Source organism: Engraulis encrasicolus, chromosome 7 (assembly GCF_034702125.1).
Source record: "Engraulis encrasicolus isolate BLACKSEA-1 chromosome 7, IST_EnEncr_1.0, whole genome shotgun sequence".
NCBI lineage: Eukaryota > Metazoa > Chordata > Actinopteri > Clupeiformes > Engraulidae > Engraulis > Engraulis encrasicolus.
This window is the reverse complement of record NC_085863.1, coordinates 46,296,671-46,323,499: the sequence shown is the minus strand read 5'-3', so window position 1 is coordinate 46,323,499 and position 26,829 is coordinate 46,296,671. Positions and strand designations below refer to the sequence as shown.

The 26,829-nt window shown below is 46.2% G+C and overlaps 1 protein-coding gene across 1 annotated transcript in view; it reads right to left on the bottom strand.

The window, feature by feature from the left end:
* dlg2 (discs, large homolog 2 (Drosophila)) overlaps nucleotides 1-26,829 on the bottom strand; it is a 293,655-nt gene that overhangs the window by 106,903 nt on the left and 159,923 nt on the right. The window contains exon 6 of the mRNA XM_063203708.1: nucleotides 4,048-4,101. Within this exon, the coding sequence (XP_063059778.1) occupies nucleotides 4,048-4,101 (54 nt within the window). The remainder of the gene's footprint in view (nucleotides 1-4,047; nucleotides 4,102-26,829) is intronic.

Sequence of the window (26,829 nt, the reverse complement as noted above, 5' to 3'; positions counted from 1 at the left end):
AACGTTATGGCACCATAACCTACACTGAAAACTAGAAAAGAAAAAGAGATCTAAATTTGGAAAAATCCCTCTACGGTACCTTCTCCACTGACATTCCGAAGACACACTACATAGGACTGCTGAGACAGCCTGAGATTTCATCGACGTGTCTGAGAGAAAAAGAAAAGATATCTAGATAGTGATCAGACTGAAAAGCGATGAGTTCAAAAGAAAACTAATGATCCATTTGGGTGCCAAGGCTTTTAAAGAAAAATAAATTAATAAATATCATAATAAAAGAGATGTCCTTAGAGAGGGGGATGATAACATCTAGCACTTTTCTAGTGCAATCTCACTGATGGCGGGTCTGCTGGTCTTCACTAACAGCAGCCAGCCAGGCATTGCTGTGTGTGCAGTATTTAGAGAGATAGAAACACTCCTCGCATGAATTTTTCACATTTATTTAAATAAAGATGTGGTTTATACACACACACACACACACACACACACACACACACACACACACACACACACACACACACACACACACATATTCACAAGTGCACGCACGCACACGCACGCGCACACACACGCACGCACGCACGCGCGCACGCACGCACGCACGCACGCACGCACGCACGCACGCACACACACACAGGCTGCAACCCAGAGCAGATAGACATCCCAGTGTGGAATACGGGTGTAAAAATCACAAGCCATCTCATTTTAATATTTTAGAACAACTGTGCAACACTTTCACAGCGCTCACCATTTTCTCGAGTACACACTGTAGTGCTTGTGGGAAACAGTTGTACAGGATATCTGAAGCCCTTTAGACATTGTGTATTGTGGCGCTGTTACAGATTCTTTGAGGTTTAATCCATATCCAGCGGTCCTGCTCTCCACCCCCCCCGAGTTTCACAATTGATTTTTTTCCTCTCATCCTGACACCATGCTTTAGTGCCGGGGCTTTTTTTTCTGTAGAGATGGCTCTGAATTCCCACCCTGCCTAGCATCTCCCAACGCCTCACCTTGCCTCGCTTCCCCAAATCTCCAATTTGCAGCTTAAGCACACCGCTTATAGCTCCTCTCAGAGATAACGCGGCACCGGCACTCGCTCACACACACATTTTCATTCCCCTGAATCCCACCTCAGCCAGGATCCTGCTGCTGATAAGACCGCCAATTTGCATTAGGGCCGGGCTACCGCTACAAAGAGGCATTTAGGCAGGGCGTGTGTGTGTGTGTGTGTGTGTGTGTGTGTGTGTGTGTGTGTGTGTGTGTGTGTGTGTGTGTGTGTGTGTGCATTTGTGTGCGTGTACATTTTTTAATATATCTGTGTGTGAGTGTGTGTGTAATCGTGCCTGCATGTGTGTATACATGTGCGTTTGTGTGTGTGTGTGTGCGCACACATGCGTGCATGCATGTATGTTGGTATAGGTGTGTGTTCATATGTATGTGTGTGTACCTGTTTGCCCATGTGAGGATGTGTGTATGTGATAAAACGCTTAGAGGCTCAGTGAAAACTGTGGTAGAATATGGTGCTGCTCTGGTTCTCCTGTCCTTGGCATGTTATATGGTGTGTGTGTGTGTGTGTGTGTGTGTGTGTGTGTGTGTGTGTGTGTGTGTGTGTGTGTGTGTGTGTGTGTGTGTGTGTGTGTGTGTGTGTGTCCGTGTGTGCGTGCGTGCGTGTGTGTGTGTGTGTGTGTGTGTGTGTGTGTGTGTGTGTGTGTGTGTGTGTGTGTGTGTCTCTCTCTCTACATACAAATAAACCAGGAGGTCCTGTGCTTAAGACATTTGGAATGATTTAGCTCTTTTAATCATAGTAACATTCAAGTAACATGGTCAGAGGAGGAAACGTTGAGAAGTGTATCAATGTGAGGTAATGTTGAATTGACAACAAGTAATTCCCAAACAGGGAAACATGTAGCACTAGTGGTACAAGAGCACACTGCAGGGGGTATGTCGAAAAATGTAATGATAATATTATTCGTATCGTATCGCTATAGAGGAATAGAGAGTGAGGGGGTACTCATGGGATGACAAACAGCCTTAGGCGGTACACAAGACAAAAAAGGTTGGAAAACACTGCTCCAGACCAAGGAGAGCAGGAGATTGTAGAGGTCCCATTGGCTATGTCCAAAAATGAACCGATCTGTAATTTCAAGATGGCGTTGGAGCCGTTACTGAACCTCAGCCCTGCTTCCTGATGAGTCCAGCTACATACGCACATATTACTATATGCAAGAGGGGGAACATTAAAGCATTAAGGCTTATGGAGCGAGGTGGAGGCTGATTTATCATGCAGGTTACTGGCGGTGATAACGTGTCAGGCAAGATGAAGCGCTTAAATAAAAGGGGCTGTCCCTGTGACGGGTCCCAGTGCACCGTGATGCATTTCCATCCATTGGCCCATGAATACACTGGAAATAGGTTCCGTCTCTTCACATTGGTGAGGAAGCTTATCTCCATGGTAGAAAAACCCTACAATGTACAATAGTATACGGTATGAGTATTAAAATCAGATGATTGTAAAACTACAGTAGAAGGGCTGGGCAGCCTAAGATGGGAATTGGGAAATACAGCACAGACATTATCTTCCTCTAGTGTAGGGCCATTTGTGAATCCTGCAAGTCAGTGAATTATGTGTGTGTGTGTGTGTGTGTGTGTGTGTGTGTGTGTGTGTGTGTGTGTGTGTGTGTGTGTGTGTGTGTGTGTGTGTGTGTGTGTGTGTGTGTGTGTGTGTGTGTGTGTGTGTGTGTGTGTGTGTGTGTATGTGTGCGCGCGTGTGTACATGTATGCATTCAGTATGTATGGAGCTGTGCAGATAGCAGAGATCTTTGTTATTCCACTCTGTTCCTCGCTCCCCATTGATTAGCTGATGCCGCACTGCATACAATTCCCCGTTCCCTTTTCTAACTCCAGTAACAAATGGACATCCTGTTAAACCCAAGGGCCCTTTGCTACAGCAGTTTTTGCTGATAGGAAATATAATGCACATTCCGGCATGCACTCTCACTTTTCTGGTTTGTTGATATTTGTTGACATTACACTGTTGAATGATGCATTTCCATCGATAATCAATTATCAATTACCGTACTTGTATAATGTCATAAAAATGGTGGTACTTTGACTCATGGGTGTAACTTAATTTTACATGTTCATACCACTTTTGAGACAATCCCAGCTTGTCCTCATCACTTTTCAGAAACATAATGCAAAAATAGCATATCGGGACTATTTGCCATATTTATGTCCCCACAACTTTCCAAGCCTACACCTTTGCTTTGACTACAAGGTGTAAATTCAATATGCCAATATATTAACAACGATATACTGTAGATATAAATCCAATAAATTTAAATCCGTCCTTTGTCCATTGCTCAGGTCTCCTCACTCGTTGTCCATTTACACTGCAGTACTTGTTGCATTGTTGGATAGACTTCCTCATACACCCCTCAGTCATCTCACCCCTCCTACAGATTCACAACACTACAGTACATACTGTGTTTACATTCAGTATAAACTAACATGCAGGGCAAAAAAGGCATCCCTAAAACATCAAAAACGGGAGAAAATAACCAAGACTCTGCATGGTTTACGAGGGAACGCATATTAATTATGAATAGATCATATGAATCTGATTGTGGCCTTTTATTTATTTTATATTTTTTGCTTGTTGTCGTAATCAGTAGTGTTCATCTTCTACCTATTTGTGAACGCTATTAATTATTTATTCATCATGGTGACCTTGTTGGCTTTGCACTGATGCAGTTTTAGCTCAGATGCATGGCTCTAGGTGTGATGCCTATTAAAACATCACCGCTTTTGAGATAAACAACACTTAGTATGCGCCTATTTATGCATAGCATACTGGGACACAACATTGACAACGCTAAACAACCAGAGGACAAACAACAACAGCTAAGAAAAGCTAGAAATTCTACAACTACACATATGCACAAGAGAAAGACACGCTTACATCAAACACTCAGAGTCAATGAATATAGTGCTAGACATTAAAAAAAATGAAAACGAGTAGAATGAAATAATAAAAAAATAACTTACGTAGGGTACGGACTCCAGGGTCTCTGTGTTGACTATTATTGGGGCGGGACTGGCCTGTGTGTGAAAGAGAGAGATGGAGAGAGAGAGAGAGAGAGAGAGAGAGAGAGAGAGAGAGAGAGAGAGAGAGAGAGAGAGAGAGAGAGAGAGAGAGAGAGAGAGAGAGAGAGAGAGAGAGAGAGAGAGAGAGAGAGAGAGAGAGATGGAGAGAGAGAGAGAGAAAAGGGGTAAGACTAAGAGCCAGTTGGAGATGCCCACTCACTACTGTCCTAGTTTCTATTAATGGATTCTGAGTGCTGCTTGTGTACAGTGCTATGACAGCCGGGTCTGGATGCACACAACAGAAATAAATCCCCTCGCCATACACACAGCGACCCAGCACAGTGCACACGCTCTCTCTCTCTCTCTCTCTCTCTCTCTCTCTCTCTCTCTCTCTCTCTCTCTCTCTCTCTCGCACGCACACGCACACGCACACGCACACGCACACACACACACACACACACACACACACACACACACACACACACACACACACATACGCGCGCGCATGCACGCACACACACACACGCGCACACACACACACACACTTGCAGGTAGAGAATTACAAGTGCACCAGTAAAAAATAACAACACCATCCCAACCACAGCGCAGCTAAGTGGTTGTTATGAATGTGTTTTGCTTATGCAACTCATTGCAGTTCTGATGAATGTGTGTGTGGGGGTGTGTGGGTGAGTGTATGGTTCACAAACAGCTTTGATGTGTGTAGGACACATCTTTGTGAATACTATACCGTGTAAGCGAGCATACAGCATATTAACATGTGGATGCACATGGGGTCAAGTTAAGTCATGCACAGCTGGACCTCATAGATGTCTAGCAGTGTCCAGTGTCTGGATTAACCCGAATTAACAAGGGAAGGAATTAGGATGAATTAACATCCAATAGCATGGTGATGCCATTCAGGACAGGGATACCCCATCCAATCTGCCCTCCAGCCCCCCTGCCCTCCTGCCCTCCATCACCCCCCTCCCTAAGTCCGTCACCCCCCACCCCGACTCCACTATGGCAGGAGCATCACTGCGGCTGTCTGCACCCAGGCTGGTGGTGGTAGGGTAGTGTTGGTGGGGAGGTATTAGGAGGTTGGTACCATACAATTAAACATTCAATAATGCTGTGCTGCCATTTGGGACCCAGATGCCCCAGCTGCCCTCTAGCCCCCATTGCCCCCCTCCCCATGGGAGGGCTCAGCTACTGCCTTCCAGCGCCCATCACCCCCTCCCCAACACCACCACCCCACCCCACCCCCACGCCCCATGGCAATGCTCAATCATATGACCACTGCCACTGCTGGGATGCCCCAGGCGCATGCATGCACACACACGTACGCGCACACATACACAAACACGCACACGCACGCGCACACACACACACACGCACACGCACACGCGCACCCACACGCACACACACACACACACACACACACACACGCGCACCCACACGCACACACACACACACACACGCCCCAGCTGAGTGGAGGCCAAAGCAGAGAGAGCACTGCGGCAGCAGCAGCAGCATCACCGCAGATGCTGATCCTGATTACACCACCTCACCCATAGCTACGTATGCCACAACTGGGGCAAACGTGGTTTAGTGGTAGTCAAAAACCTCATGCATACATGCAAGAAACGTCACCTCTAGAAACTTAACTACCTTACAAGTACGAGTCTTGGGTTTAACTGCAAGCTATGAAGAAGCTAGCCAATAGTTCACATTAGGGTCATTTCACGTGAAATCAGACACTTTGGGACCCGACCGACCCGGATTTCAATCATACTTGGTGTGCCTTTTTAGTAGCAAGGTAGCACCCCAGAACTGCATTGGTTTGAATCTGACACTAATATTAAGGGAGAAACAGACTAGGAAAGGTTCACATGTGAGGGTAGGACACTATACATTCAGCCTTGAATATATCAGTCAGTGTTAGTCACAAAAAGATGCCTGTGGTGTTATTTGAAAGCTCTTTTCTGGCTCTACATATTACACAATCAGCTTGGAATACAACAACTCTCAGAATATGAATTATGATAAATTGAAAAATTAAAAATTGAATATCTAAAAAAACTATATTTTAAAATGGCCAGTTCCTTGTCCAAACGTAGCCGGCAATGTCATTAGCAACACCTCAAATGCAAAAGGAATGTGTTACATTTTCAAGCATCAAAGGGTATGTTGTAGCTGTATATGATGGCAACTGGTGGCTAGCATGTGTTGAGGAATGTATGCAGAGCACTGGAGAGGTGAAACTGAACTTCCTGCATCCTCATGGACCATCTCCATCCTTCACTTTTCCCTTCAGACCAGATAGACTTGTCATGGATCATCAGGATGTGCTTCTGGTAGTGGAACCTAACTGCAACGGAACATACTTATACATTATCTACAAAAGACACAGCTGCTGCTTCAAATGCACTGGTAGAGTACAAAATGAGAGTGTAGCCATTGATTATCTCTTTAAAGTACGGTAAAGGGAAGATGACACAGGTACACAGAGAAGGAATGTTCAAACATTCACATATCATCATTTGGTGTGTATAAATGGACATCTGCCTTAGTTTCTGAAACCTGGGACCATGGAAGCTGACCATTTTTGTTTTGTTTTTGTTTTGTCATGTGATGCCATATTTGTGAGTCAAATTCTCTATGAAATGAATAAAGAACCGAACACCAGCATTTGAGGTGTTGCTAATGACATTGCCGGCCACGTTTGGACAAGGAACTGGCCATTTTAAAATATNGTTTTTTTAGGTATTCAATTTTTAATTTTTCAATTTATCATAATTCATATTCTGAGAGTTGTTGTATTCCAAGCTGATTGTGTAATATGTAGAGCCAGAAAAGAGCTTTCAAACAATACCACAGGCATCTTTTTGTGACTAACACTGACTGATATATTCCAGGCTGAATGTATAGTGTCCTACCCTAAAATGTGAACCTTTCCTAGTCTGTTTCTCCCTTAATATTAGTGTCAGATTCAAACCAATGCAGTTCTGGGGTGCTACCTTGCTACTAAAAAGGCACACCAAGTATGATTGAAATCCGGATCGGTCGGGTCCCAAAGCGTCTGATTTCACGTGAAATGACCCATTAGTATTCAGACTGCAACACAACACAATGGCTATAGGCTAACACCCGCCACCCAGCCCAGAGAGATCGGTAATCGGTTCTGTAGTGGCCACACTGCAAGCACACTGGGAGTTTCACAACCTGATCACGGAAGAGCAAATACTGTACAACAAGATGTCTTAACACCCCAGCGGTATTGGTAACCTTGGTGCATGAGGTCCTTACAGGAATATTGCGGATAAAAGGGAAAAAAAGGGGGGGGGTGCTCAGAGGGGTGTGTGGGGGGGCACAAAAGCCTCTAATGCTATTTTCTGCAGCAGTGGACTGCATCGCGCACCTGTCTTGAATACAAGAGCTTACAGATGGCCTGCGGACGAGCACTGAAGTCCATAGACCATGGAGAGGGGGAAGAAAAAAAATGTAATTCGTGACTTTATTGAAACTGGGCAGGAAAAATAATATCAGTGGTTGGTATTGCGCTCTTTTATTTTTTTCCAAAGAATATTTGTTTTACCCTCACTCTGTTTCCAAACTTTCCCCACCATAAATACACCATTTCAGTGCTAAATGTAGGCCTATGTATGAGCTAGGCCAGGTTAATGGTGAGTCATCAATTACCTTGTCCAAAAAAAAAGAGCCATTAACCTTAAGATCATGAATAGAATAGACCAAATAGAAAAGAACAAATAGACCAAGAATGGAAAGTTACTGTAAGCTTGATACAAGTGTTTCCACCATCCCTTGTCCAGAATGGATTCCGACCCTTAAGGGCTCTGCATACTTCACGTGCGCACTTTGGCGCGTTTGGCGCGAGGACCATTAATGACGTCATCACTTGTGCCAGACTATTCATACTTCAAAAGCGCCATTAACAGGCTTTCGCTCGCATTTTCGGAAGTGCCCTCTGCTGTTCATGAGAGAAACGGCAGTATCTTTCGCAACTCGCAGTGTGAGTTCTACGGATGTATAAAATAGAAAGCCAAACACGGCTGCTGTAGGGCTACTGAACGTCTGACTTGTGACTTACCACATTGATTTTTGTTGTAGCCTACATTGCCAGATCATTCCAAGACCATGTGAGAGCATTGTTCTGGCGGCAGAATTTATAAATAGATCGCCGAACACAACGTGCTTCTGAACAAAGTAAACAATTGTTTCACTGAACAACATTTAAGGGAGAAGATAAAATAACTCTCTAGGACATTTTATTATCCTCAAAATGATGCAGAATCCATTCTGTAGTAGCCTACAGTAGCTGTAGCCTCTCTTCGCAACTCCTGCTTTGTCTGCCTACCTACATGGTCGCTGGTGGCGCACGGCAAGTTACAAAAAATGTGGGATGCACGAACTCGCGCCACGGCAGCTCGCGCCACGGCAGCTCGCGCCACGGCAGCTCGCGCCACGGCGTGTGACGTCATTTTGGGTCACGTGACGGCGCAAGTGAGCGCCAGTCACGCCAAGTATGAATCCGCCTTTAGAGCCACTGCATGTGCCATGCTCACTCTAGTGTCCCATGTGACGCGTCCAGAGTCATTTGGCCTACACAGGTGACATTCAAGTCAACCCAAATTGTATCAAATGAAATGACAATTCTCAACTCGCACAGGGACACAATGACATGGACGTGCACAAATGTACAGACAGGCAGACAGAACAGAGCACACACAACAGACAGAGACAGACACGCATACGCAGACATCACATACACACAGTGCCCCGGGCAGTGAGCTGCACTGACGAGGCATTAGCATTCAGAAGCTGTGCGGCAAACAAAAGCAAATTGAGACAGAGGCTGACTGCTTTTCAGGGAGCGAGGGATGGAGAGAGGGAGGGAGAGAAAGAGGGAAGGAAGAAGAAGGGAGCAAGGGAGGGAGAGAGATCAATGTAAGCGATTAAGGCACTTTTTTTTTGCTTAGGCGGCACTGTCCCTAATCACGTTAATGGGCAGCAAAACTTTCGGGTCCAACAAGAGACTCTACTAGTTCTATCCAGAGACTCGAAGAAGATTCAGGAAGACGGGAATGCAATGTGCTTTCGTCTGTGCTCATAGAAACGTGAAGTGTTGTTCACTCTGATGAGATAAACGCCGCTCTGAATACCAGGCAGGGCATTAACCTTTCCTTGCTTGTGTGTGAGGGGGAGTGGAACACGCTTGCACCAAATTAGCGGCATCTTGGTGTTGTCAGATGCTCCAGTGGGTGAATGAGCCTAATGCTGATGTGGGATGTAATATTACTGCGGGCCGGGCAAGCATATTGGCCGTGTCTGATGATGTGCACATCGAGACAAACCCCCCTCATATGGCTTCTCATAATGGTGTGGTGGTCTTTCTTTGGTGGTCGGGGAGAGAGAGAGAGAGAGAGAGAGAGAGAGAGAGAGAGAGAGAGAGAGAGAGAGAAAGAAAGAGAGAGAACAGTGAAAGAGAAAGTCGAAGAGAAAGAGAAAGAGGAAGAAAGAAAAAAAGATCACAAATGGATTCACTTAGAGGAAAAGTCTGATAAAGCAATCAAAGCGTAATTGCCAAAATATTTCAAAGGCTGACAGGTCCATCATAAAGCCCGTCCTTGAGGAGCAGTAGAGGAAGTCTGGCTACAGCAGCACTATGCCTATAGCAATAAAGACTCTTCCCAGAGTTGTACTGACATCCCCACGGCCAAGTAAAGACCTTAGGAGGGGAAGGGGCTCAGGATTACGAAAAAAAAATCCAACAACACATAAGCTGTATTTAAATATATATATTTCTTAATTAAATCCTGATAGACCGTGCATAGGCTCGATCACTGTAATTCTAATTTTAAAACATTTTAAAAACTCAAAAACAGCAATGTCAAAAGGACACTTTGGACATCAAAGAGCAACACCATTTATTTGCATGTGCCTGGTCTACCCTCCTCCCCAGGCCCAGGACTGACAACAACCCCCCTTGTGCTCAGATCAGAAGAGCAACGGCACAACAAACACAATCTTCATAAGTCCTACATGCTTAATGTTTTCATGGTAAATTATTCAGAATGCGGAATAACATCATAGAAAAAGGAGCTCCGTGCAGCCATTTCCTTGGTGGATAGTTTTCGTTATGTAATTTGTAAATGAAGGACTGTTTTGGTTTCAGAAGCCATCTGTCATGGGGACAGCACGTATGGCAATAAAGCTGTGCAGCGCTTAATGAAACAGGATATACTGTATACGGACATGTACTGTATGTAAATCCTCCAGAGTTTTATATGCGATGTTACAGAAAATGCCCATATTGGTGAAACGTATAAATATCTCACATGTCTTTATTCAGCATGCTAGGTGTCAGCTGAAAATGTTAAAAAAGTGTAAAAAATAGGGGTACGTGACAAACATATGCTAGTGAGAGAGAGAGAGAGAGAGAGAGAGAGAGAGAGAGAGAGAGAGAGAGAGAGAGAGAGAGAGAGAGAGAGAGAGAGAAGAGTCATTGCATGTAGTGCTTCCTTCAGGTCACATGGGGGAACCAGTTCAAGGATGTCTTTTTTTAAACTGCTTCTGTGTTTTTTTTTGGTTGCCCTGGAGGAGCCTGACTTCAAAGCACCTCCTCATTGGGGCTAAATGCTCCGAAACAAATCAAATTAATGCATGACAAACAGCTGGCACGATGCACACCTTAGCCAACGGGGGCAAACCACAACAGTCAGGAGGTGGAAGCATCACGCCATGTAAGAAACTGTACTCCCAGTAAGAAAACATACTTGTCTTTAGAAATGGAGACTAGAAAAAAATGAGAACAGTGATTACAGTATAATTAAACTATGTTTAATTAGGTTGACATGGCCAAATGTTTAGGGAGCTGGTCTTTGTATCAAGTTCTTTTTGGGTCTTTTTCGACTTTATTTGATAGGACAGTATGAGAAGTGGACAGGAAGCGAATTGGGAGAGAGAAGGGGAGGGGTCGGCAAAGGTCCCGTGCCTGGAATTGAACCCGGGTCAGCCGCATGGCAGGCGAGTGCTCTACCATTTGGCCACGAATGGCCAGAATGTGTGTCCCTACAACTTCGTCCATGGATGAAGTGCCCTTGAGCAAGGCATCTAACCTGACATTACTCCAAGGACTGTAACTCATGCCCTGTAATAACTCTAAGTTGCTTTGGATGAAAGCACCACCTAGTGTGAGTGTAATGCATCGTAACCACGTCACAATCCCCAAGGAATATTGTATAATACACACTACCACTTCTATCGCTGTGTATAGGAACCATGTCAATGTGAGTCAACAACAATCGCTGTAAAAGTAGAGAATCACACTAAACAGGTCTGTCTGACGATGCAGCCTGTAAGAGCCGTGAGTAATCCACCAGTCATCCTTTCACTCCTTTGCTCTTTGGGCCGTGGGTTGGGAGAAGCGTGGGGGAAGGACACAGACAACAGTGCCAATCTGGGACTGCTTCAAAGCGCCTGGAGTGATTGCATTCAGCTCTCTCTCTCTCTCTTTCTCTCTCTTGAATGAATCCTTTTGACACAGCTGAGCTGCTCCACAGTTGCTTTATGTTCATTGAAACCCTTGTTGCAACCTGTCTGGCTCAATGTGCAACCTTCTACTATTCTCTGCCACCACCACGTGTAACGTTCAATACTTTCACAATGAGGGAAGAATAAGGTCCAAGGGAAGCTTGTGAGAGGCAGCATAGATGTTGAAAAGCAGCTGTGATGCTGGTAAATCGCTCACTGAACTGGGTTCAGACTGAAATATCCTCTTTGCCCAAACCCTCTTCTCTGATGTACCGGTAAGCTATTACCTGGCCTTTGCTTGAATGACAACACACCCTAACTCCCCCAGTAATCCCCTCAAAAGGTTCAAGTATATAAAGTCAGAGTTGTTTATTTGCCATGTGTGTGGAAACTCGGCCAGGTACATTAGAACTCTTGTGCAGGCCCTCGAGGTCAATACATAGAAAAAATTTAAAACAATATGACAGACATTATGAAGATATTAAATCCAATTCCAAGAAGAGAAGAGAGGATCAGAAAAAGTCCATGAGCTTTCAGATAAGAGGCGTCTGACTGTAACAGGGAAGAAGCGATTTAAAAAAATCTTGCTTTTCTGTCATACAGTTAGAGCAATCTGAATGAAGCCCAAAGGTTGCCAAAGGCTCCCAACTCCCAAGTAACGCTGAGTGTTCTCCTTCAGCTGTGCCCACTCCGGAATCAATTCCAAACCCCCTTAGCATTCCAGACTTTGGGACATTGGAGTAAGAACAGAGATCGAGATGGCTGTGGGGTGAGGCTTTCTGGATCGTTCAAGTTTTCCAAACATCTGAATGGTTGAACTTGAGTGGCCTGAGTGCCTGAGCGTACAACTAACCATAAAGTGCTCAAGGCTGTTTAAGAAGAAAACAACCAAACCAGACACGAAAAATCCCAGCACTTGGGTTAATAGAGAGAGACAGCGAAGGGAACATTTTTCAGTTTCAGAACAACCTCTGGCCATTAAACCTCTTGCTCTCCCTGGAAACCTGCTGTGGGGATGATGAAACGAATAAATAGTTCTGACGGCAGGCATACCACACAAAATCATGTCTACAAGAAACCAAGAGAGCAAGATAGAGAGCAATATGGGTCTTGAGAGTTACCTCAACCATCACAATGAACTTGCTTTTATTTGCCAGTTTGCAAAGCATTTAAGCTTAGCTGCTCACAAGGTCAATAACTTCAACTTAGATTTAACTGCCAACCTTAAGTGTTTGCATGAGGATTAACATGTACTAGCCAAATTGCCTAGTGATGAAAAAAAAGTCAATTTAGAGCTCTGCATGCCAACATGATGCCGAAAAAATGCTGAAATCATCTCCCAACATAATTAAATGAAGTGCAGCACAGACAAAATTGAATGCACTTTATCCATTAATGGGGTATAAGAATTAGTATATAAGAAGTATAAGAAAAGAAGAAGTATTTTGTTGCTACGAAGAAACCATGGACATTAGGTAGGCTGAGCAGTGAGCATGCTATCAAGCGAGTGTGTACGTACTGTATGTGAAAGTGAAAAAAGTGAAAGCCCAAATGGGAAACACCCATTGTCACTGTGACACAGCACTCCATAGCACACAAGTGAACACTGCACACTGCACACAACGAAATTGCATTTATGCCATTATTTGTATATGGGTGGAATGAACATATCAGTGAGTTGAAGCATTGCAAATGGTCTGCTTGCTATGAAGCGAGTCCTCCCGACTCCTGAGGCAGCAAGAGAAAGCAGGGTAGGACCTCGGTGGCGATAGCAGCAGCAGAAGCAGCAGCAGTTGCACTTTTCAATCCAGGCCTGCGCTTTCTGCTCCGTAGTGCTGTGCTGTGCTGTGCTCTGCTGTCCTGTGCTCCACTTTATGCTACTCAATAATTCAAGCCAACAACTATGTATAGTGCAAAGGCAGCGCGGTCAATAATTTACACACATTTGTTCACGTTTCTTTGAAAAAAATAAATAAATAAACAAGCTTTGACAAGAGACACAGTAAAAACCCTTTTCCTTCCTTATATGTGCTGTGATTGTAAAGTGTTTCAAGTGGGATTAGTTAAGTTTGTTGTTACACGCGTCACGTGTGTGTATGATTGAGTACCAGTAACTGTGTGTATATGCAGTATGAGAGCACATGTGTTTGCACGTGCAGTAGTGTGTGTGCACTTGTGTGATGGGGTGTGAGTAAATGTGTCTGCATGCTCACTCTGTGTGTGTGTGTGTGTGTGTGTGTGTGTGTGTGTGTGTGTGTGTGTATGACATGAGGTATGAGTAACTGTGTGTGTGTGTTTTTCATGAGTGCTTGGCTGAGTGTAGTGCGCTGTAGTGTAGCGTAGTGTAGCAGCCCCGTCGGGGACTAAAAGAATGTACTGTAGATGGGAGGAGGCGGTCGGATGCATGCAGTGTTGCCAGATGTGTCTGATCAAATCCTGCCCAAAAGGTGCTGAAAAACCGCCTGGAGCCGCTAAATTCCGCCCAGTTTCAACAAATTGCATAGATTTCTATGGGTATAAAACCGCAGAAAAAAAACGCCAAATGGCCGATATTTCTCGTTTTACCCGCAGACAGCTATCCCAAGCAGCCCAATTGGGCGGGTAACCACTCAATCTGGCAACACTGGATGCATGCATGGGAGGCGGCAGGTAGAGAACCCTGCCCTTGATTCCCTGTCTGACTCCATCCATCAGGAGCACGGGGCAATGGGGCCGGGCGACATTAAAATTCTACTGCCTGCCGTGCTGCGACTGCCGTTATTAGGACCATGATGGATGCTGAGCTGCACAGGCAGTGCACGGACCGGCCCTGCATCTAACATCTAACATCCCATCCAAACCCACCCACCCACAAGGACCATGAAGCCACCACCAGGAGTCTACTGATGGTACTAGCATAGGCAGCAATGGCAAGCCCTAAAGAAAAAGCCCTTAAGGAGAACGCTAAAGCATCTATATCTGCTACCCCAGAAGCAGTATGAAGCAGCTACTGCTAGTATAGGCTACATGTACTGATGTTACTTGCATAGGCAGGCATGGTAAGCCCAAAAGGAAAAGCCTAAAGGAGAATGCTGAAACAGTCAATAATGGTCAATAATAGTGAATCTAAATCTACATCTACATGTATTGATGCTACTTGCATAGGCAAGCCCTAAAGCAGAACGCTAAAGCTGTCTGGTCAATAATGGTGAATCTACACCTGCAATCCAACAGTATGGAACTCATCTAATTCCTATACCTGTTGCTCCTCATCTAGTCTGCTAGCTACTTGCATAGACCGCGGCCGCCTCAGCAATTCACAATGGAAAACCCTGCACATTGACACAGTCCAGTATATAAGGCCTAAGACATGCTTGCTGCAGGATACACGTGCACGGGAACATTTTGTGCACGAAAACGTTGCCATTCGTATGTCAATTTTGCGCACGGCAGAGCACCACACACAAAGTACACAGAGGTGTGTGTGTGTATGCAGACGTGTGCGTACTTGAGGGGCAATCATCCGAGTTCCCTTGTCAAGCCATGGTGGAAAACATTAGTGAGAACCCCGTTGGCCATCTGTCCTCTAGATGATGCCTCCAGTATCGTCAGGTCAAGTCAGAGTTTATTTCTAATACACTTTCAAAACAACATGAGCAGCTGACCAAAGTGCTAACAGGAAGGCCTAAGTAAAGACTTGAATCGTGTGAAGTGCTCCGGTCGTCCTGAACCTATAGCCTACACGCAGTCGGTTGCACACGGTTGCATGCGAAAGTTAAGGCACACAGCAAGCATGTCCCCTGCCTAATGGTGAATCTATGTACCGTACATCTACTACTTCACAAGCAGCATGGAGCAACTACCACTAGCCTACATGTACGCATTTGCAAGTTATGCAACATTACGTATTTGCAACACAGAAGGAAAGCCCTAGAGGAGAACCCTGCATGCTAAAACAGTCGATTGAATAGTAGTGAGTCTACATCTACCACCCCACAAGCAGCATGCACCTCAGCACCACCACTGCTAGCCTACAGCTGTTTGCATAGGGAAAGCCTAGAGGAAAACCCTGCACGCTATAACAATCCAGTGAATATCGGTGGATCTACATCCTTTATCCCCAAGCAGCATGGACATCAGCTCACTCCATCCTGCTACCCTACCACTGCTCGCATATAGGAGAGCCATAGAAAGTCCCTAGAGGAGAACCCTGCATGCTGTAACGGTCCAGTCAATAATGGTTAATATGCATCTACTACCTAGCAAGCAGCATGGAGCTCAGTTCACCCCATTCTGGTCCACTCTGCCTCACCATCACCACCACTGCTAGCTTACCGATGCTTGCATTTAGGGGAGTCACGGAAAGCCCAAGTGAACCTTGCATGCTATAACACTCTGGTCAATAATGGTGAATCTAAATCTAATAGCAAGCAGTGTGGGGCTTAGTTCACCCCATTCTGGTCCTCTCTGCCTCACCATCTAATGTAGGGGAGCTACGGAAAGCCCCAAGAGGAGAACCCTGCATGCTGAAATTGTCCAGTCCATAATGGCAGTCGGACCATCCAGACATCCTCTTGGATGTTTATAAACAGTGGAAAGCTGCTGAGCACAGACAACAGCTGTAAGTGCTCTGCCTCCAAATAAATAATAAGCACGACACGAGTGATCCAAGGAGGAGCAAGGGGGAGGAAGTTCCACTTGTGTAATCCCAGGAAAAAAGGGAAACCAGCTGGGAAGCCATGGAAAGCTAACGCAGGCAGAGGTTAGTCTCAAAATGTGTTATAAAATATATATATATAAATATATATATAAAATGTGTGACTTCACTACACTATAACAATGCAGGGTTAATTTAACACTTGGGGAGTTGATTTAAAGTGCATTTGATACCAAAGTACTCTCTGAGTGCTGACTTAACACTGCATTTCTACTGTGTACCACGGTAGAGGTGACCAAGATGGAGCATATGGTTTGAGTGCCTGCTAATGGAAAGTGTACATGAATAAGTGGCCATACATGTGATGAATACATTCATACTACGATGCATACATGAGTGTGAAAGACTAAGTTAGAGAGAGGGTGTGTGTGTGTGTGTGTGTGTGTGTGTGTGTGTGTGTGTGTGTGTGTGTGTGTGTGTGTGTGTGTGTGTGTGTGTGTGTGTGTGTGTGTGTGTGTGTGTGTGTGTGTGTGTGAGAGAGAGAGAGAGAGAGAGAGAGAGAGAGATAGAGAGACAGAGAGAGAGATAATTATTGAGGGAGAGAGAAATAGGTAAAGGGGAAAACAGCACTAGATGGGACAGAGATCGACAGGAGAGTAGGTGATAGGTGATACAATCCAAGATAAAGAACGAAAAAAGCATGTGCGTGTGATTGAGAGGAACACTGAGTAAGAGAAAGAAAGAATGAATGAAAGAAATAAATGAGAAAACAAAGGAGAGAGGAGACAGCGAGTGAGGGAGAGATAAAGCGCATGAGGGAGAGGGCTATTGACAGATACAAGATGTGCCAAGTGCTGTGATCAGCTGGGTCATGCTGGGTTGTGGTGCCGGGTCGTGCCATACGATGCAGTGCAGTGCTGGGTAATTTAGAGCAGAGCTGAGGGTGTTCTGGCCTCGTTTAGAGACGTCTGCCCCTCTGTGCTCACGTCTCTTTGCCTCCACACCTGAGCCCCCAATACTCAGTCTCCCTGAGCCTGCTAACACACAAACAGACACGAGCACACACTGACACACACACACCCAACCACCCACGCAGGCAGGTAGGGAGGCATACGCACAAACAGGCACACAGGCACAAACACCCTCACTCACCCACATACACACACAAACATGCACACGCTCACAAACAGAAGCGCGCGCGCACACACACACACACACACACACACACACACACACACACACACACACACACACACACACACACACACACACACACACACACACACACACACACACACACACACACACACACACACACACACACAGAAGTAGAAGCACAAGCACACACACACACACACACACACACACACACACACACACACACACACACACACACACACACACACACACACACACACACACACACACACACACACACACACACACACACACACACACACACAGAGAAGTAGAAGCGTGCGCACACACACACACACACACACACACACACACACACACACACACACACACACACACACACACACACACACACACACACACACACACACACACACAAACACACACACAAACACACACACACACACAAACACACACACAAACACACGCACGCACGCACGCACGCACGCACACAAAGCACACAAACACATGCATACACGGACACACAAATAAACACCCACACACACATGCACGCACACTTTAGCTTTTATTGCCCCCATCGCACCCACACTCACTGATGACACATTCACTGATGACTCCGGTGTCAACGCCGGTACCGGGAGATTGCACTCTTGACTACAAACAGGAAGAGCTTGTAGCCATATAAAGTGATTCACAGATATTTCACTCACACCAACCATTTGCAAACACAGACGCCTAAAAAAACCCCCAAAAAAACAAAAAGACACAGCAAAGATAGCAGGCCTACAATAATAATCATAATCCACTGCAAAGCAAGAAAAAAACCCCTACAAACTCCAAACTCAGTATGCAGTATCAATCTATCTCACCAGTCACACACTGACATCATCGCTCCAGTCCAGCACAGCCCTCAGCGTTTACACAAGGCATGCATCATCAAAATTCAGCACCTGGGCTCTAAACTGTGCGCAGGTGAGTCGACACTCGCTTGGCCCCCGGGGGACTACACCAGGAAGGAAAAGAACAACAGCAGCAGCAGAGACTCTCAGATTGAGGACTCTGGTTCTGGAGAATAACTTGGAGCGGCTACCTTTGTCTGCATGTCTGTCCAACTAACTGCTTGCTAAGCAAGAGGGATAGGGGCCTGGAGAAAGAGACCAAGGTGTTGACAGCACAGCATAGAGGCAGGTTGCTATTCTCTGTGAATCCCTGTCATTTGTCGTCTTTCTGTCTTGCCATGCCACACTACCAGTATTTAACCTGACAGGAGAGTGAGTGTGCAGGGAGGTTGGTGCTCCTTGCAAAACCAAATCAGACCAAGTATGTGGATTTTCCACTTTGTTCCCTGTCAGCACCCCCATATTCGTCTCATATTGCCACACCACGCCACAGTTTTACCTGACAGAAGAGTGAGTGTGGAGTGAGGTTTAAATTCCTTACCACCACTTCCATGCTCATTATATGTCATGACATCTCACCATACCACATTTCTTTACCTAATCACTGCTATGCTCGTTTCATCTCACCTCCATACGCCAGGCTACTTTACCTGGCCACAGCCATTTCCGTTTCCTCTCATCTCCGCGCGCCTCCCCGCTTTACCTGATAGGGCTCCGTCCAGCTCTGTGGACATCCGCAGTCGCTGGTCCACAGGTCGCAGCTGCCCCCCTTGCTCCTCATCATGTTCCCCCCGGCCGACGCCGCCCGGCTGGGGCTCCTCCAGGAGCTCTCCGAACGCGAGGCCGTCAACTTGGCGCGCTGCCGTGGCATGGTGGAGGTGGAGATGCAGGGCGAGCTGGGGTACGGCGCGTAGCCGTGTGCGAGAGGGGTGGACGGTGGCTGGGGCTGGTGCTGGTGCTGGGGCTGCCAGTTGTAGGAGCAGGGTTGCTGCTGCTGCTGGTTGTGGTGGTGGTGTTGGTGGAGGTGTCCAGCGTCACGGTGCTCGATGACGGCACGGCCCTCCGCGTCCACGCAACAGCTCGGCTGCTTGTTCAGGTAGGCGCTCATGCTGCTTACAAAACCCCGGACTGATATTCACTCACTCACTCAAAAATACACATACAAGGATGGTTCTCTGAGGAACGCAACACTCTCACACACAGTGCACACGTGCAAGCCGTGGACGCATATGGTTCCCCCGAAGACCGAAGCACACAAGGCTGGTGTCCTGTCCTGACACTCGTGCTGTCCTGTCACAGACACACACACACACGAAGGCGGACGCTCTCCTCCTCACATCCACACGGACGGTGCTCCTCTGACTGTCCCTCTTCTCTGCTGGTGGTGATAGCGCAAGCGAGCGCTACTAAACGTCCCCCCTCTTCTCCTGTGCCGGTGCGTCCGTGAGTGCCGAGTGCTCTCTCCGTGGCGGGAGGTAGGATTCTTGCGTGCTCCGAGTGACAGCAGGGAAGAGAGGGAGGGAGAGTGAGGAAGAGAGGGGGAGAGAGAGAGAGGGTGAGAGAGTGATGGAGTGAGAGCGAGTCAGTGAGTGAGAGAGAGAGAGAGAGAGAGAGAGAGAGAGAGAGAGAGAGGGAGGGAGGGAGAGAGAGAGTGAAAGAGAGAGACAGAGAGAGAGAGACGGGGAGTGGGGCTGTCTAGGTAGAGCTGCTGTGTGGGGGTCCCGAGGGGCAGAGCACATGTGCGGATGATGGGGGAGAGTAGGAGGAGGAGGAGGAGGATTGGAGAGAGGTCCGGGGCCACTGGAGGAGGAGGAGGTGGAGGAGGTGGAGCATGGTAGCTGAGTTGTCCGACACGGCAGCAGAGGCAGAGAGACACAGCAGAGCAGCAGCAGCAGTAGTGATAGTAGTGGTAGCACTTACAGAGGGGGAAGAAAAGGGGAGAGGAGGGAGGCAGTGGGAGATGGGGAGAGAGAGAGAGAGAGAGAGAGAGAGAGAGAGAGAGAGAGAGAGAGAGAGAGAGAGAGAGAGAGAGAGAGAGAGAGAGAGAGAGAGAGAGAGAGAGAGAGAGAGAGTAGAGAAAGTAAGGGGGAGGGACATAGAGAAATTAAATGAGAGCAAGAGAGCAGTGTTGGAGACTGTGAGGATGAGAGGAGGAGAGCAAGGACGAGAGGAGGAGAGCAAATCAAAAAGCAAGACAGTGTGAGAGAGAAGATAAAGAGAAGAGGAAAGAAGGAGATAGGGGGCAGTGAGAGAGAGAAGGGGAGGGGTGAGAAAAGGGATGAAAAAAGAGAGGGAGGAGGAAGACTGAGGATAGAAGAAGACTACAACTCAGAAACAAACAGAGATAGAAGGTGGTGTGGTGAAAGTGGACAGTCAAGGAAGACAGTGAGATTAAGAAAGAGAGGGCTAATCTGTTCAAGTGAACAAGAGAGGCAGAGACAATAAAGAAAAAAGACCAGCAGAGATGGAAACAAGACAAAGAAGAGGGATGCAGAGAGAAAGAAAGAAGAGAGAGATAAAGAAAGATTAGTGGAGGGTCAGGAGGAGAAGAGAGTGTAGCTGCTGAGTTGAGCTCCGTTGCGTTGTGCTGTGCAGCGCTGCGCTGTGCCGTTTGCTCGCTAGCTGGTAGCTCCATGCCAAAAGATGACTCAATACACGGTCCAACTTGACAGCATTGCCGGCTTCAGGCGGGAGCAATCAATGCTTCGCACAGCTGCACACCATAGAGCACAGACAGACCCCCCCCCCTTGTCTTAAACCTCCCCAAATCCCCTATCTGGCATGAGAGAGCTGTGATCTGGTCTGAACAACACCAAATCCTCAAAACACCCGATTCTGTGCCACAGACACCAGAAAACAGCCCCAATCTCTCTTTCTCTTTTTCTTTTTCTCTCTCCCTCTCTCTCTCTCTCTCTCTCACTCACTCACTCAGTCACTCAGTCACTCACACCACAAACCCACTCACAGTGCCTCAAAGGAATGGCAGGACTATCTCCTCTCGGCTTTGGTTCAATACCGGTCCAGTGCATCATCACCTTGGCAGCCAATCTACTCGAAGCTGCTGAAAAGCTTTATTTTGTTGTTGGAGTTGTTTTACTTGCCAGCAAATACAGAAAATACAATGCAGACAGTAAGGATAAAAAAACCTTTTAGATCAAAGATCAACAATTTCAGTATGGTCTGGTTGTGCTTACTGAACTAATCAGTAAAATATCTGAGCTGGGGCACTAGTAAATATCACACACTAATGGAGTTAATATCCCACAGAGGAGAGTGGATTAAAAAATGAGAACATTTTAAAATGACTGTTTTACACTTCAATGTCAAATGTTATTCTTCAGTATTGCATTATTCACTCATTATTCATTCTTTAATAGTAGACCCCTATGGCAATCATATAGAAACCACTAGGCACTTTTTAGAGCTGAATTATGGATAACGAGTAATTAAGTAAAACAAAACGGCAAGGTCTCCTGAAATTAAAATAGCTGTTTTAATACATTTAATTAATTTAATGCTCAAGATCAGTATAAATTAAAAGTCAATATTAACCATAAATCTACACAGCTGTCAGACTGGGTTTTATATGGGCTCTTTTGGTTATTACTACTAACTATGGTCTACACACTATAGCTCTTTTGCATTCGCTACGGTAAATGTTATGCAACCACAGAGGATACACTTCAGTGAGTCTTTGTCATATATTATTTATTATTAGTCATGTGTTATTTTTTCAGACCACCTCATTTCCATGAAAGAGAAACAATTCATCACAATTCATCATCCAACGCGGTCATTTAATATATTCCACAAGCACACCCACACCCACCCACCCACACACACACACACCCACACACACACGCACACGCACAACCCAACACCTCTTGTGTCTATGAGATGGACGGCTCTGCAGTGGAGGTGTGTGGAATAGTGGCTAGACAACCAACAACCATGTGCACAGATTGGTCTCGTTTCTCCAGAGCTTCCTCAAGGAGAGTGTTGGGATGGAGGAGAGAGTTAGTGGAGGGTCTCAACTGGGGCTCTACAACCCCTCGTTGAGAAAGATACAGTTGGGGGTGGGGGGTGGGTGTTCAGTTGCCATATTAAGGGGATGTTATTCTATACAGTAGCAGGATTATGATGAGGTCCAGGGAGCATTGGGAATCTTATGGTGAGGTCAAGGGGGGCGTTTGAGATGCTTATGTTGATGTCCAGGGGGCATTGGGAGGCTTGTGATGAGGTCCAGAGAGCTTTTACTCAAAAAAGGTTGAGAACGACTGGTATACAGTAGGCTTGGATGGGTGGATGTGTTCAAGAGTGGGAGGTTGTACCGGCTGGGGGGAGTGGTGCAGGGGTGATACTGTGCTTTGGATGGGAGGGTGGGGATTTGGGATGAGATGAAATTAAACTGTAGTGACACGAGACCCCAGCTGGGGGGCTTGGGGGGCTTGAGCGGCTGTGAACACCCTCACTTCCACACAGGAGCTGGGTCTTATCACGATCACAGCGGTGTCGTGATCACAAAAACACCAGCCATCAGACCTCAGGAGAAAATGCAGAGTTACTAGCTACAGTTGCACGAGATTACACCTCTTGCTTTTATGACGCCACACTAGACATTTTATATTCTGATAATGTCAAAAACAAAGAAACAGACATTCTCTAACACACACAGACACAGACACACACAGACACACACAGACACACACAGACACACACACACACACACACACACACACACACACACACACACACACACACACACACACACACACACACACACACACACACACACACACACAGCCAACATCCACGTAACTCCGAAAGCGCATTCCAGGACCAATTATGCAAAAGACAAGATAAATGCCCCCAAAAAGATCCTTTCGTTCCTCAAAACGGGAGAAATGAATTAACAATGGACAAACAATGACTCTCCTTGCCAATATCATGCTGGTTGGCCCTATTCGTTCCTAGACAGGCAGGCAGGCAGGGCAGGGTGAACTGGGGATTGATGGAGTGGGTATCAGCCCGGCAGGCCGGTGGGGACGGGCGATAAGAGCACTCACGGCAGATGGCAGCATGACAAAACACGGCGGCCACTCAAAGCAAAACAGCAGCGTTCCTGGTCTCCATAGCAACACTTGAAAGATTCTAAATTGTGGATGGATCATGAAGAGGTGTGCTCTCGCTCTTTGTGTGAATCTGTGTGTGTGTGTGTGTGTGTGTGTGTGTGTGTGTGTGTGTGTGTGTGTGTGTGTGTGTGTGTGTGTGTGTCCTCTGTGGTAAACAATAAGGGCTTTTATCAAGGCACATCAGAGTAAGAGGTTGTGTGTGTAGCGTGGGATAAGGCCATGCTGGTAAGAAATGATAATATAGTAGGCTACACAAACAGCACAAACTACTGTTTCAGCTATACTGTTGATGCAGCTCTACAATGAAAATAGATGTTTTAAAAATGAGCACTCATATTGTAGTGTACACATTATGGTGAGGACGAGAGAGAGAGGGAGAGAGAGAGAGAGAGAGAGAGAGACGGAGGCAGAGGCAGAGGCAGAGACGCATATGGCCATAAAGCAGTACATTTGCATTAATACCGTAAACTACCCCAAATAAACATATAGAACTGAGACTTCAAACTTCTCAGTGAGTCCAATACGGCATCACAATAGAAGTCAACTACTTCCTGTACACAGTATGTGAGCCCTATGAGCTCATCCTGATGTGTCCCCTCTTGCCTCTACTTACATGAGTGTAGCCAGCTTTGAATAAAACACCCAGCTGGCAGAGGACCAGAGAGGTGTATGAAGTCCTGTTCTATGACGCTGTCAAGCTCCTAGACCCTGAGGGCTATACTTTGGAGATGTTGCACCTGCTATGAGACGGTACTGCTAATGTCTCATCTGGGGGTGTTGAGGAGAGATACTTACTGTCCTTCCCCTCCTTCTACTTAGTACCTCTCTCTCTCTCTCTCTCTCTCTCTCTCTCTCTCTCTCTCTCTCTCTCTCTCTCTCTCTCTCTCTCTCTCTCTCTCCGCTCTCTCTCTCTCTCTCTCTCTCTCTCTCTCTCCACGGATACACACACACACACACACACACACACACACACACACACACACACACACACACTCACTCACTCACTCACTCACTCACTCACTCACTCACTCACTCACTCACTCACTCACTCACTCACTCACTCACTCACTCCATTCCACCTCTCTCTCTCTCTCTCTCTCCTTTGATCTTGCTGTCGTCTCCTTCTCTCTTCTCCTCTTTCTCCCCTCTCTTCATCCTTCCCTGTCCCTGTATCTGTTCCTTTCTTCTCAAACTATCTTTCTTAATGCTTTCTCTGTTCCTCCCATCCCTCTGCTCTTCTTGTTCTCTCAATCCCTTCCCTCCTTCCCCCTCTCTCTTCCTCCCATCCCTTTGCTTTTTTCTCTCCCTCTCTGACTCTCTCTCTCTCTCCCCCCCCCTCTATCTCATCCTTCTGTTCTTCTCCTCCTTCTCTCTCTCCGTCCTGCTACCATGTGATCTCCACTCAAGGCTGTAATCAAGCCTCCGCTTCCGTTCGCACGTCATCAACACACAGCACAGCATCACGCCACTTCCTCTCCAACACACACACACACACACACACACACACACACACACACACACACACACACACACACACACACACACACACACACACACACACACACACACACACACACACACACACTCAGCTGGGGGTGAGCTGCGATGCCACGACAATACATGAATATACATGTAGGTATAATCAGGTTCATCTAATCAGCTTAATTTGACACCATTAAAGAATGATTCATGAATAAAAAATAGACTGAAATTACCCAGCATCTGGTGTAAACAGGGAGAGATTTTCAAAAAGGTATTTTAACGAGCACCGACCATGACCTGTTCTGTCGTATACAGTACACACCATAAGATATAGTAGGCTGCACCCAAGTACGGTACATATTACACACACAAAGTCATTTTAGTTGTAAGAGAGATACAACTAACGTGATCGGCTATGGGCTACATATACATTTGTAACGGCCAATGAACGTCCGTTCTCCCTTACGAGAAATTCAGTAGGGTGTCTCCAGAATATATCTCACTTCAGAACCAGGCAATTTGAACTTAACGTCAACAAACAGACTTGTTAACGCTGTTAAAGGTAAATAAACGTATAGATAGTCGTGAAAGGTAAATATCCACAGATGCATCCACTTGGGTTTGGTACAGCCTCAGGGTTCAGACACGCAGGCTATCGTTCTTTAACTGCCAAACTGCCACACATTCCATTATTAAGTGCATAGCATGGCTAATGGAGCTACCATTCACCGAATGTGCTGACGGCCATGAAAAGTTTTCAGCCTCACTTCAAAACACTGAATTTTTCATCGTTTAGCACAACCAATGCTGTTTTCTGACAGCTGAGCTTTTTTTTCTTCCTTCAGAGCAAACCAACTGAACTAACGGTAGCAGCAAGGAGTGTAAAAGGTGTGATGAGAAGATGTGTGTGTGTGCACATGTGAGTGTGTGCTGTGGTACAGCTACTAAGGGGGTGTGAAAGGAGGGAAAAGCGGTGTGATGAGAGGTCAGAGGAGGGATGTGTGTGTGCGTGTGTGAGTGTGTGTGTGTGTGTGTGTGTGTGTGTGTGTGTGTGTGTGTGTGTGTGTGTGTGTGTGTGTGTGTGTGTGTGTGTGTGTGTGTGTGTGTGTGTGTGTGTGTGTGTGTGTGTGTGTTACACGGGATAAACAGTCCAAACAACATCTTTTCAAATCATTGCAGAGAAACATTGCTCAGACAGTTGCCTGTGTATCATTATAAGAGGGTATTGGCACTTGGCACTTTGGCCAACTGGGCTATGGCACCCTAGCACAAGTACTGTACCGTACACACACACACACACACACACACACACACACACACACACACACACACACACACACACACACACACACACACACACACACACACACACACACACCCTCACCCTCACACACACACACACACACACACACACACACACACACACACACACACACACACACACACACACACACGACCTCTGTCAAGAAAGCCAACCTGGTAAGTGAGTCTGTCACACTGCAATGAGTGATTTAATGCTTGAGTGCAGATCCATTACAAGCTGAAACGCATTGAAACCTTCCCTACAATGTGATAGAAATAGAGGACAGAGAGAGATAGAGTGTGTGTGTGTGTGTGTGTGTGTGTGTGTGTGTGTGTGTGTGTGTGTGTGTGTGTGTGTGTGTGTGTGTGTGTGTGTGTGTGGATAAGATATAAGATATAAGAGATGAAATGAAAAATGTAGGTATCATACGAAAATACGTGAAGAAAGGAAAAGACAAATGAGAAAGTAAATCCATTACAAATAATGACACAAGAAGAAGCTGATGGCGACAGAAAAATAACCATAATACAGATCCATATCACCAGAATGCCTTTAAGTGTTGCAAAGATATCTGTTATTGAC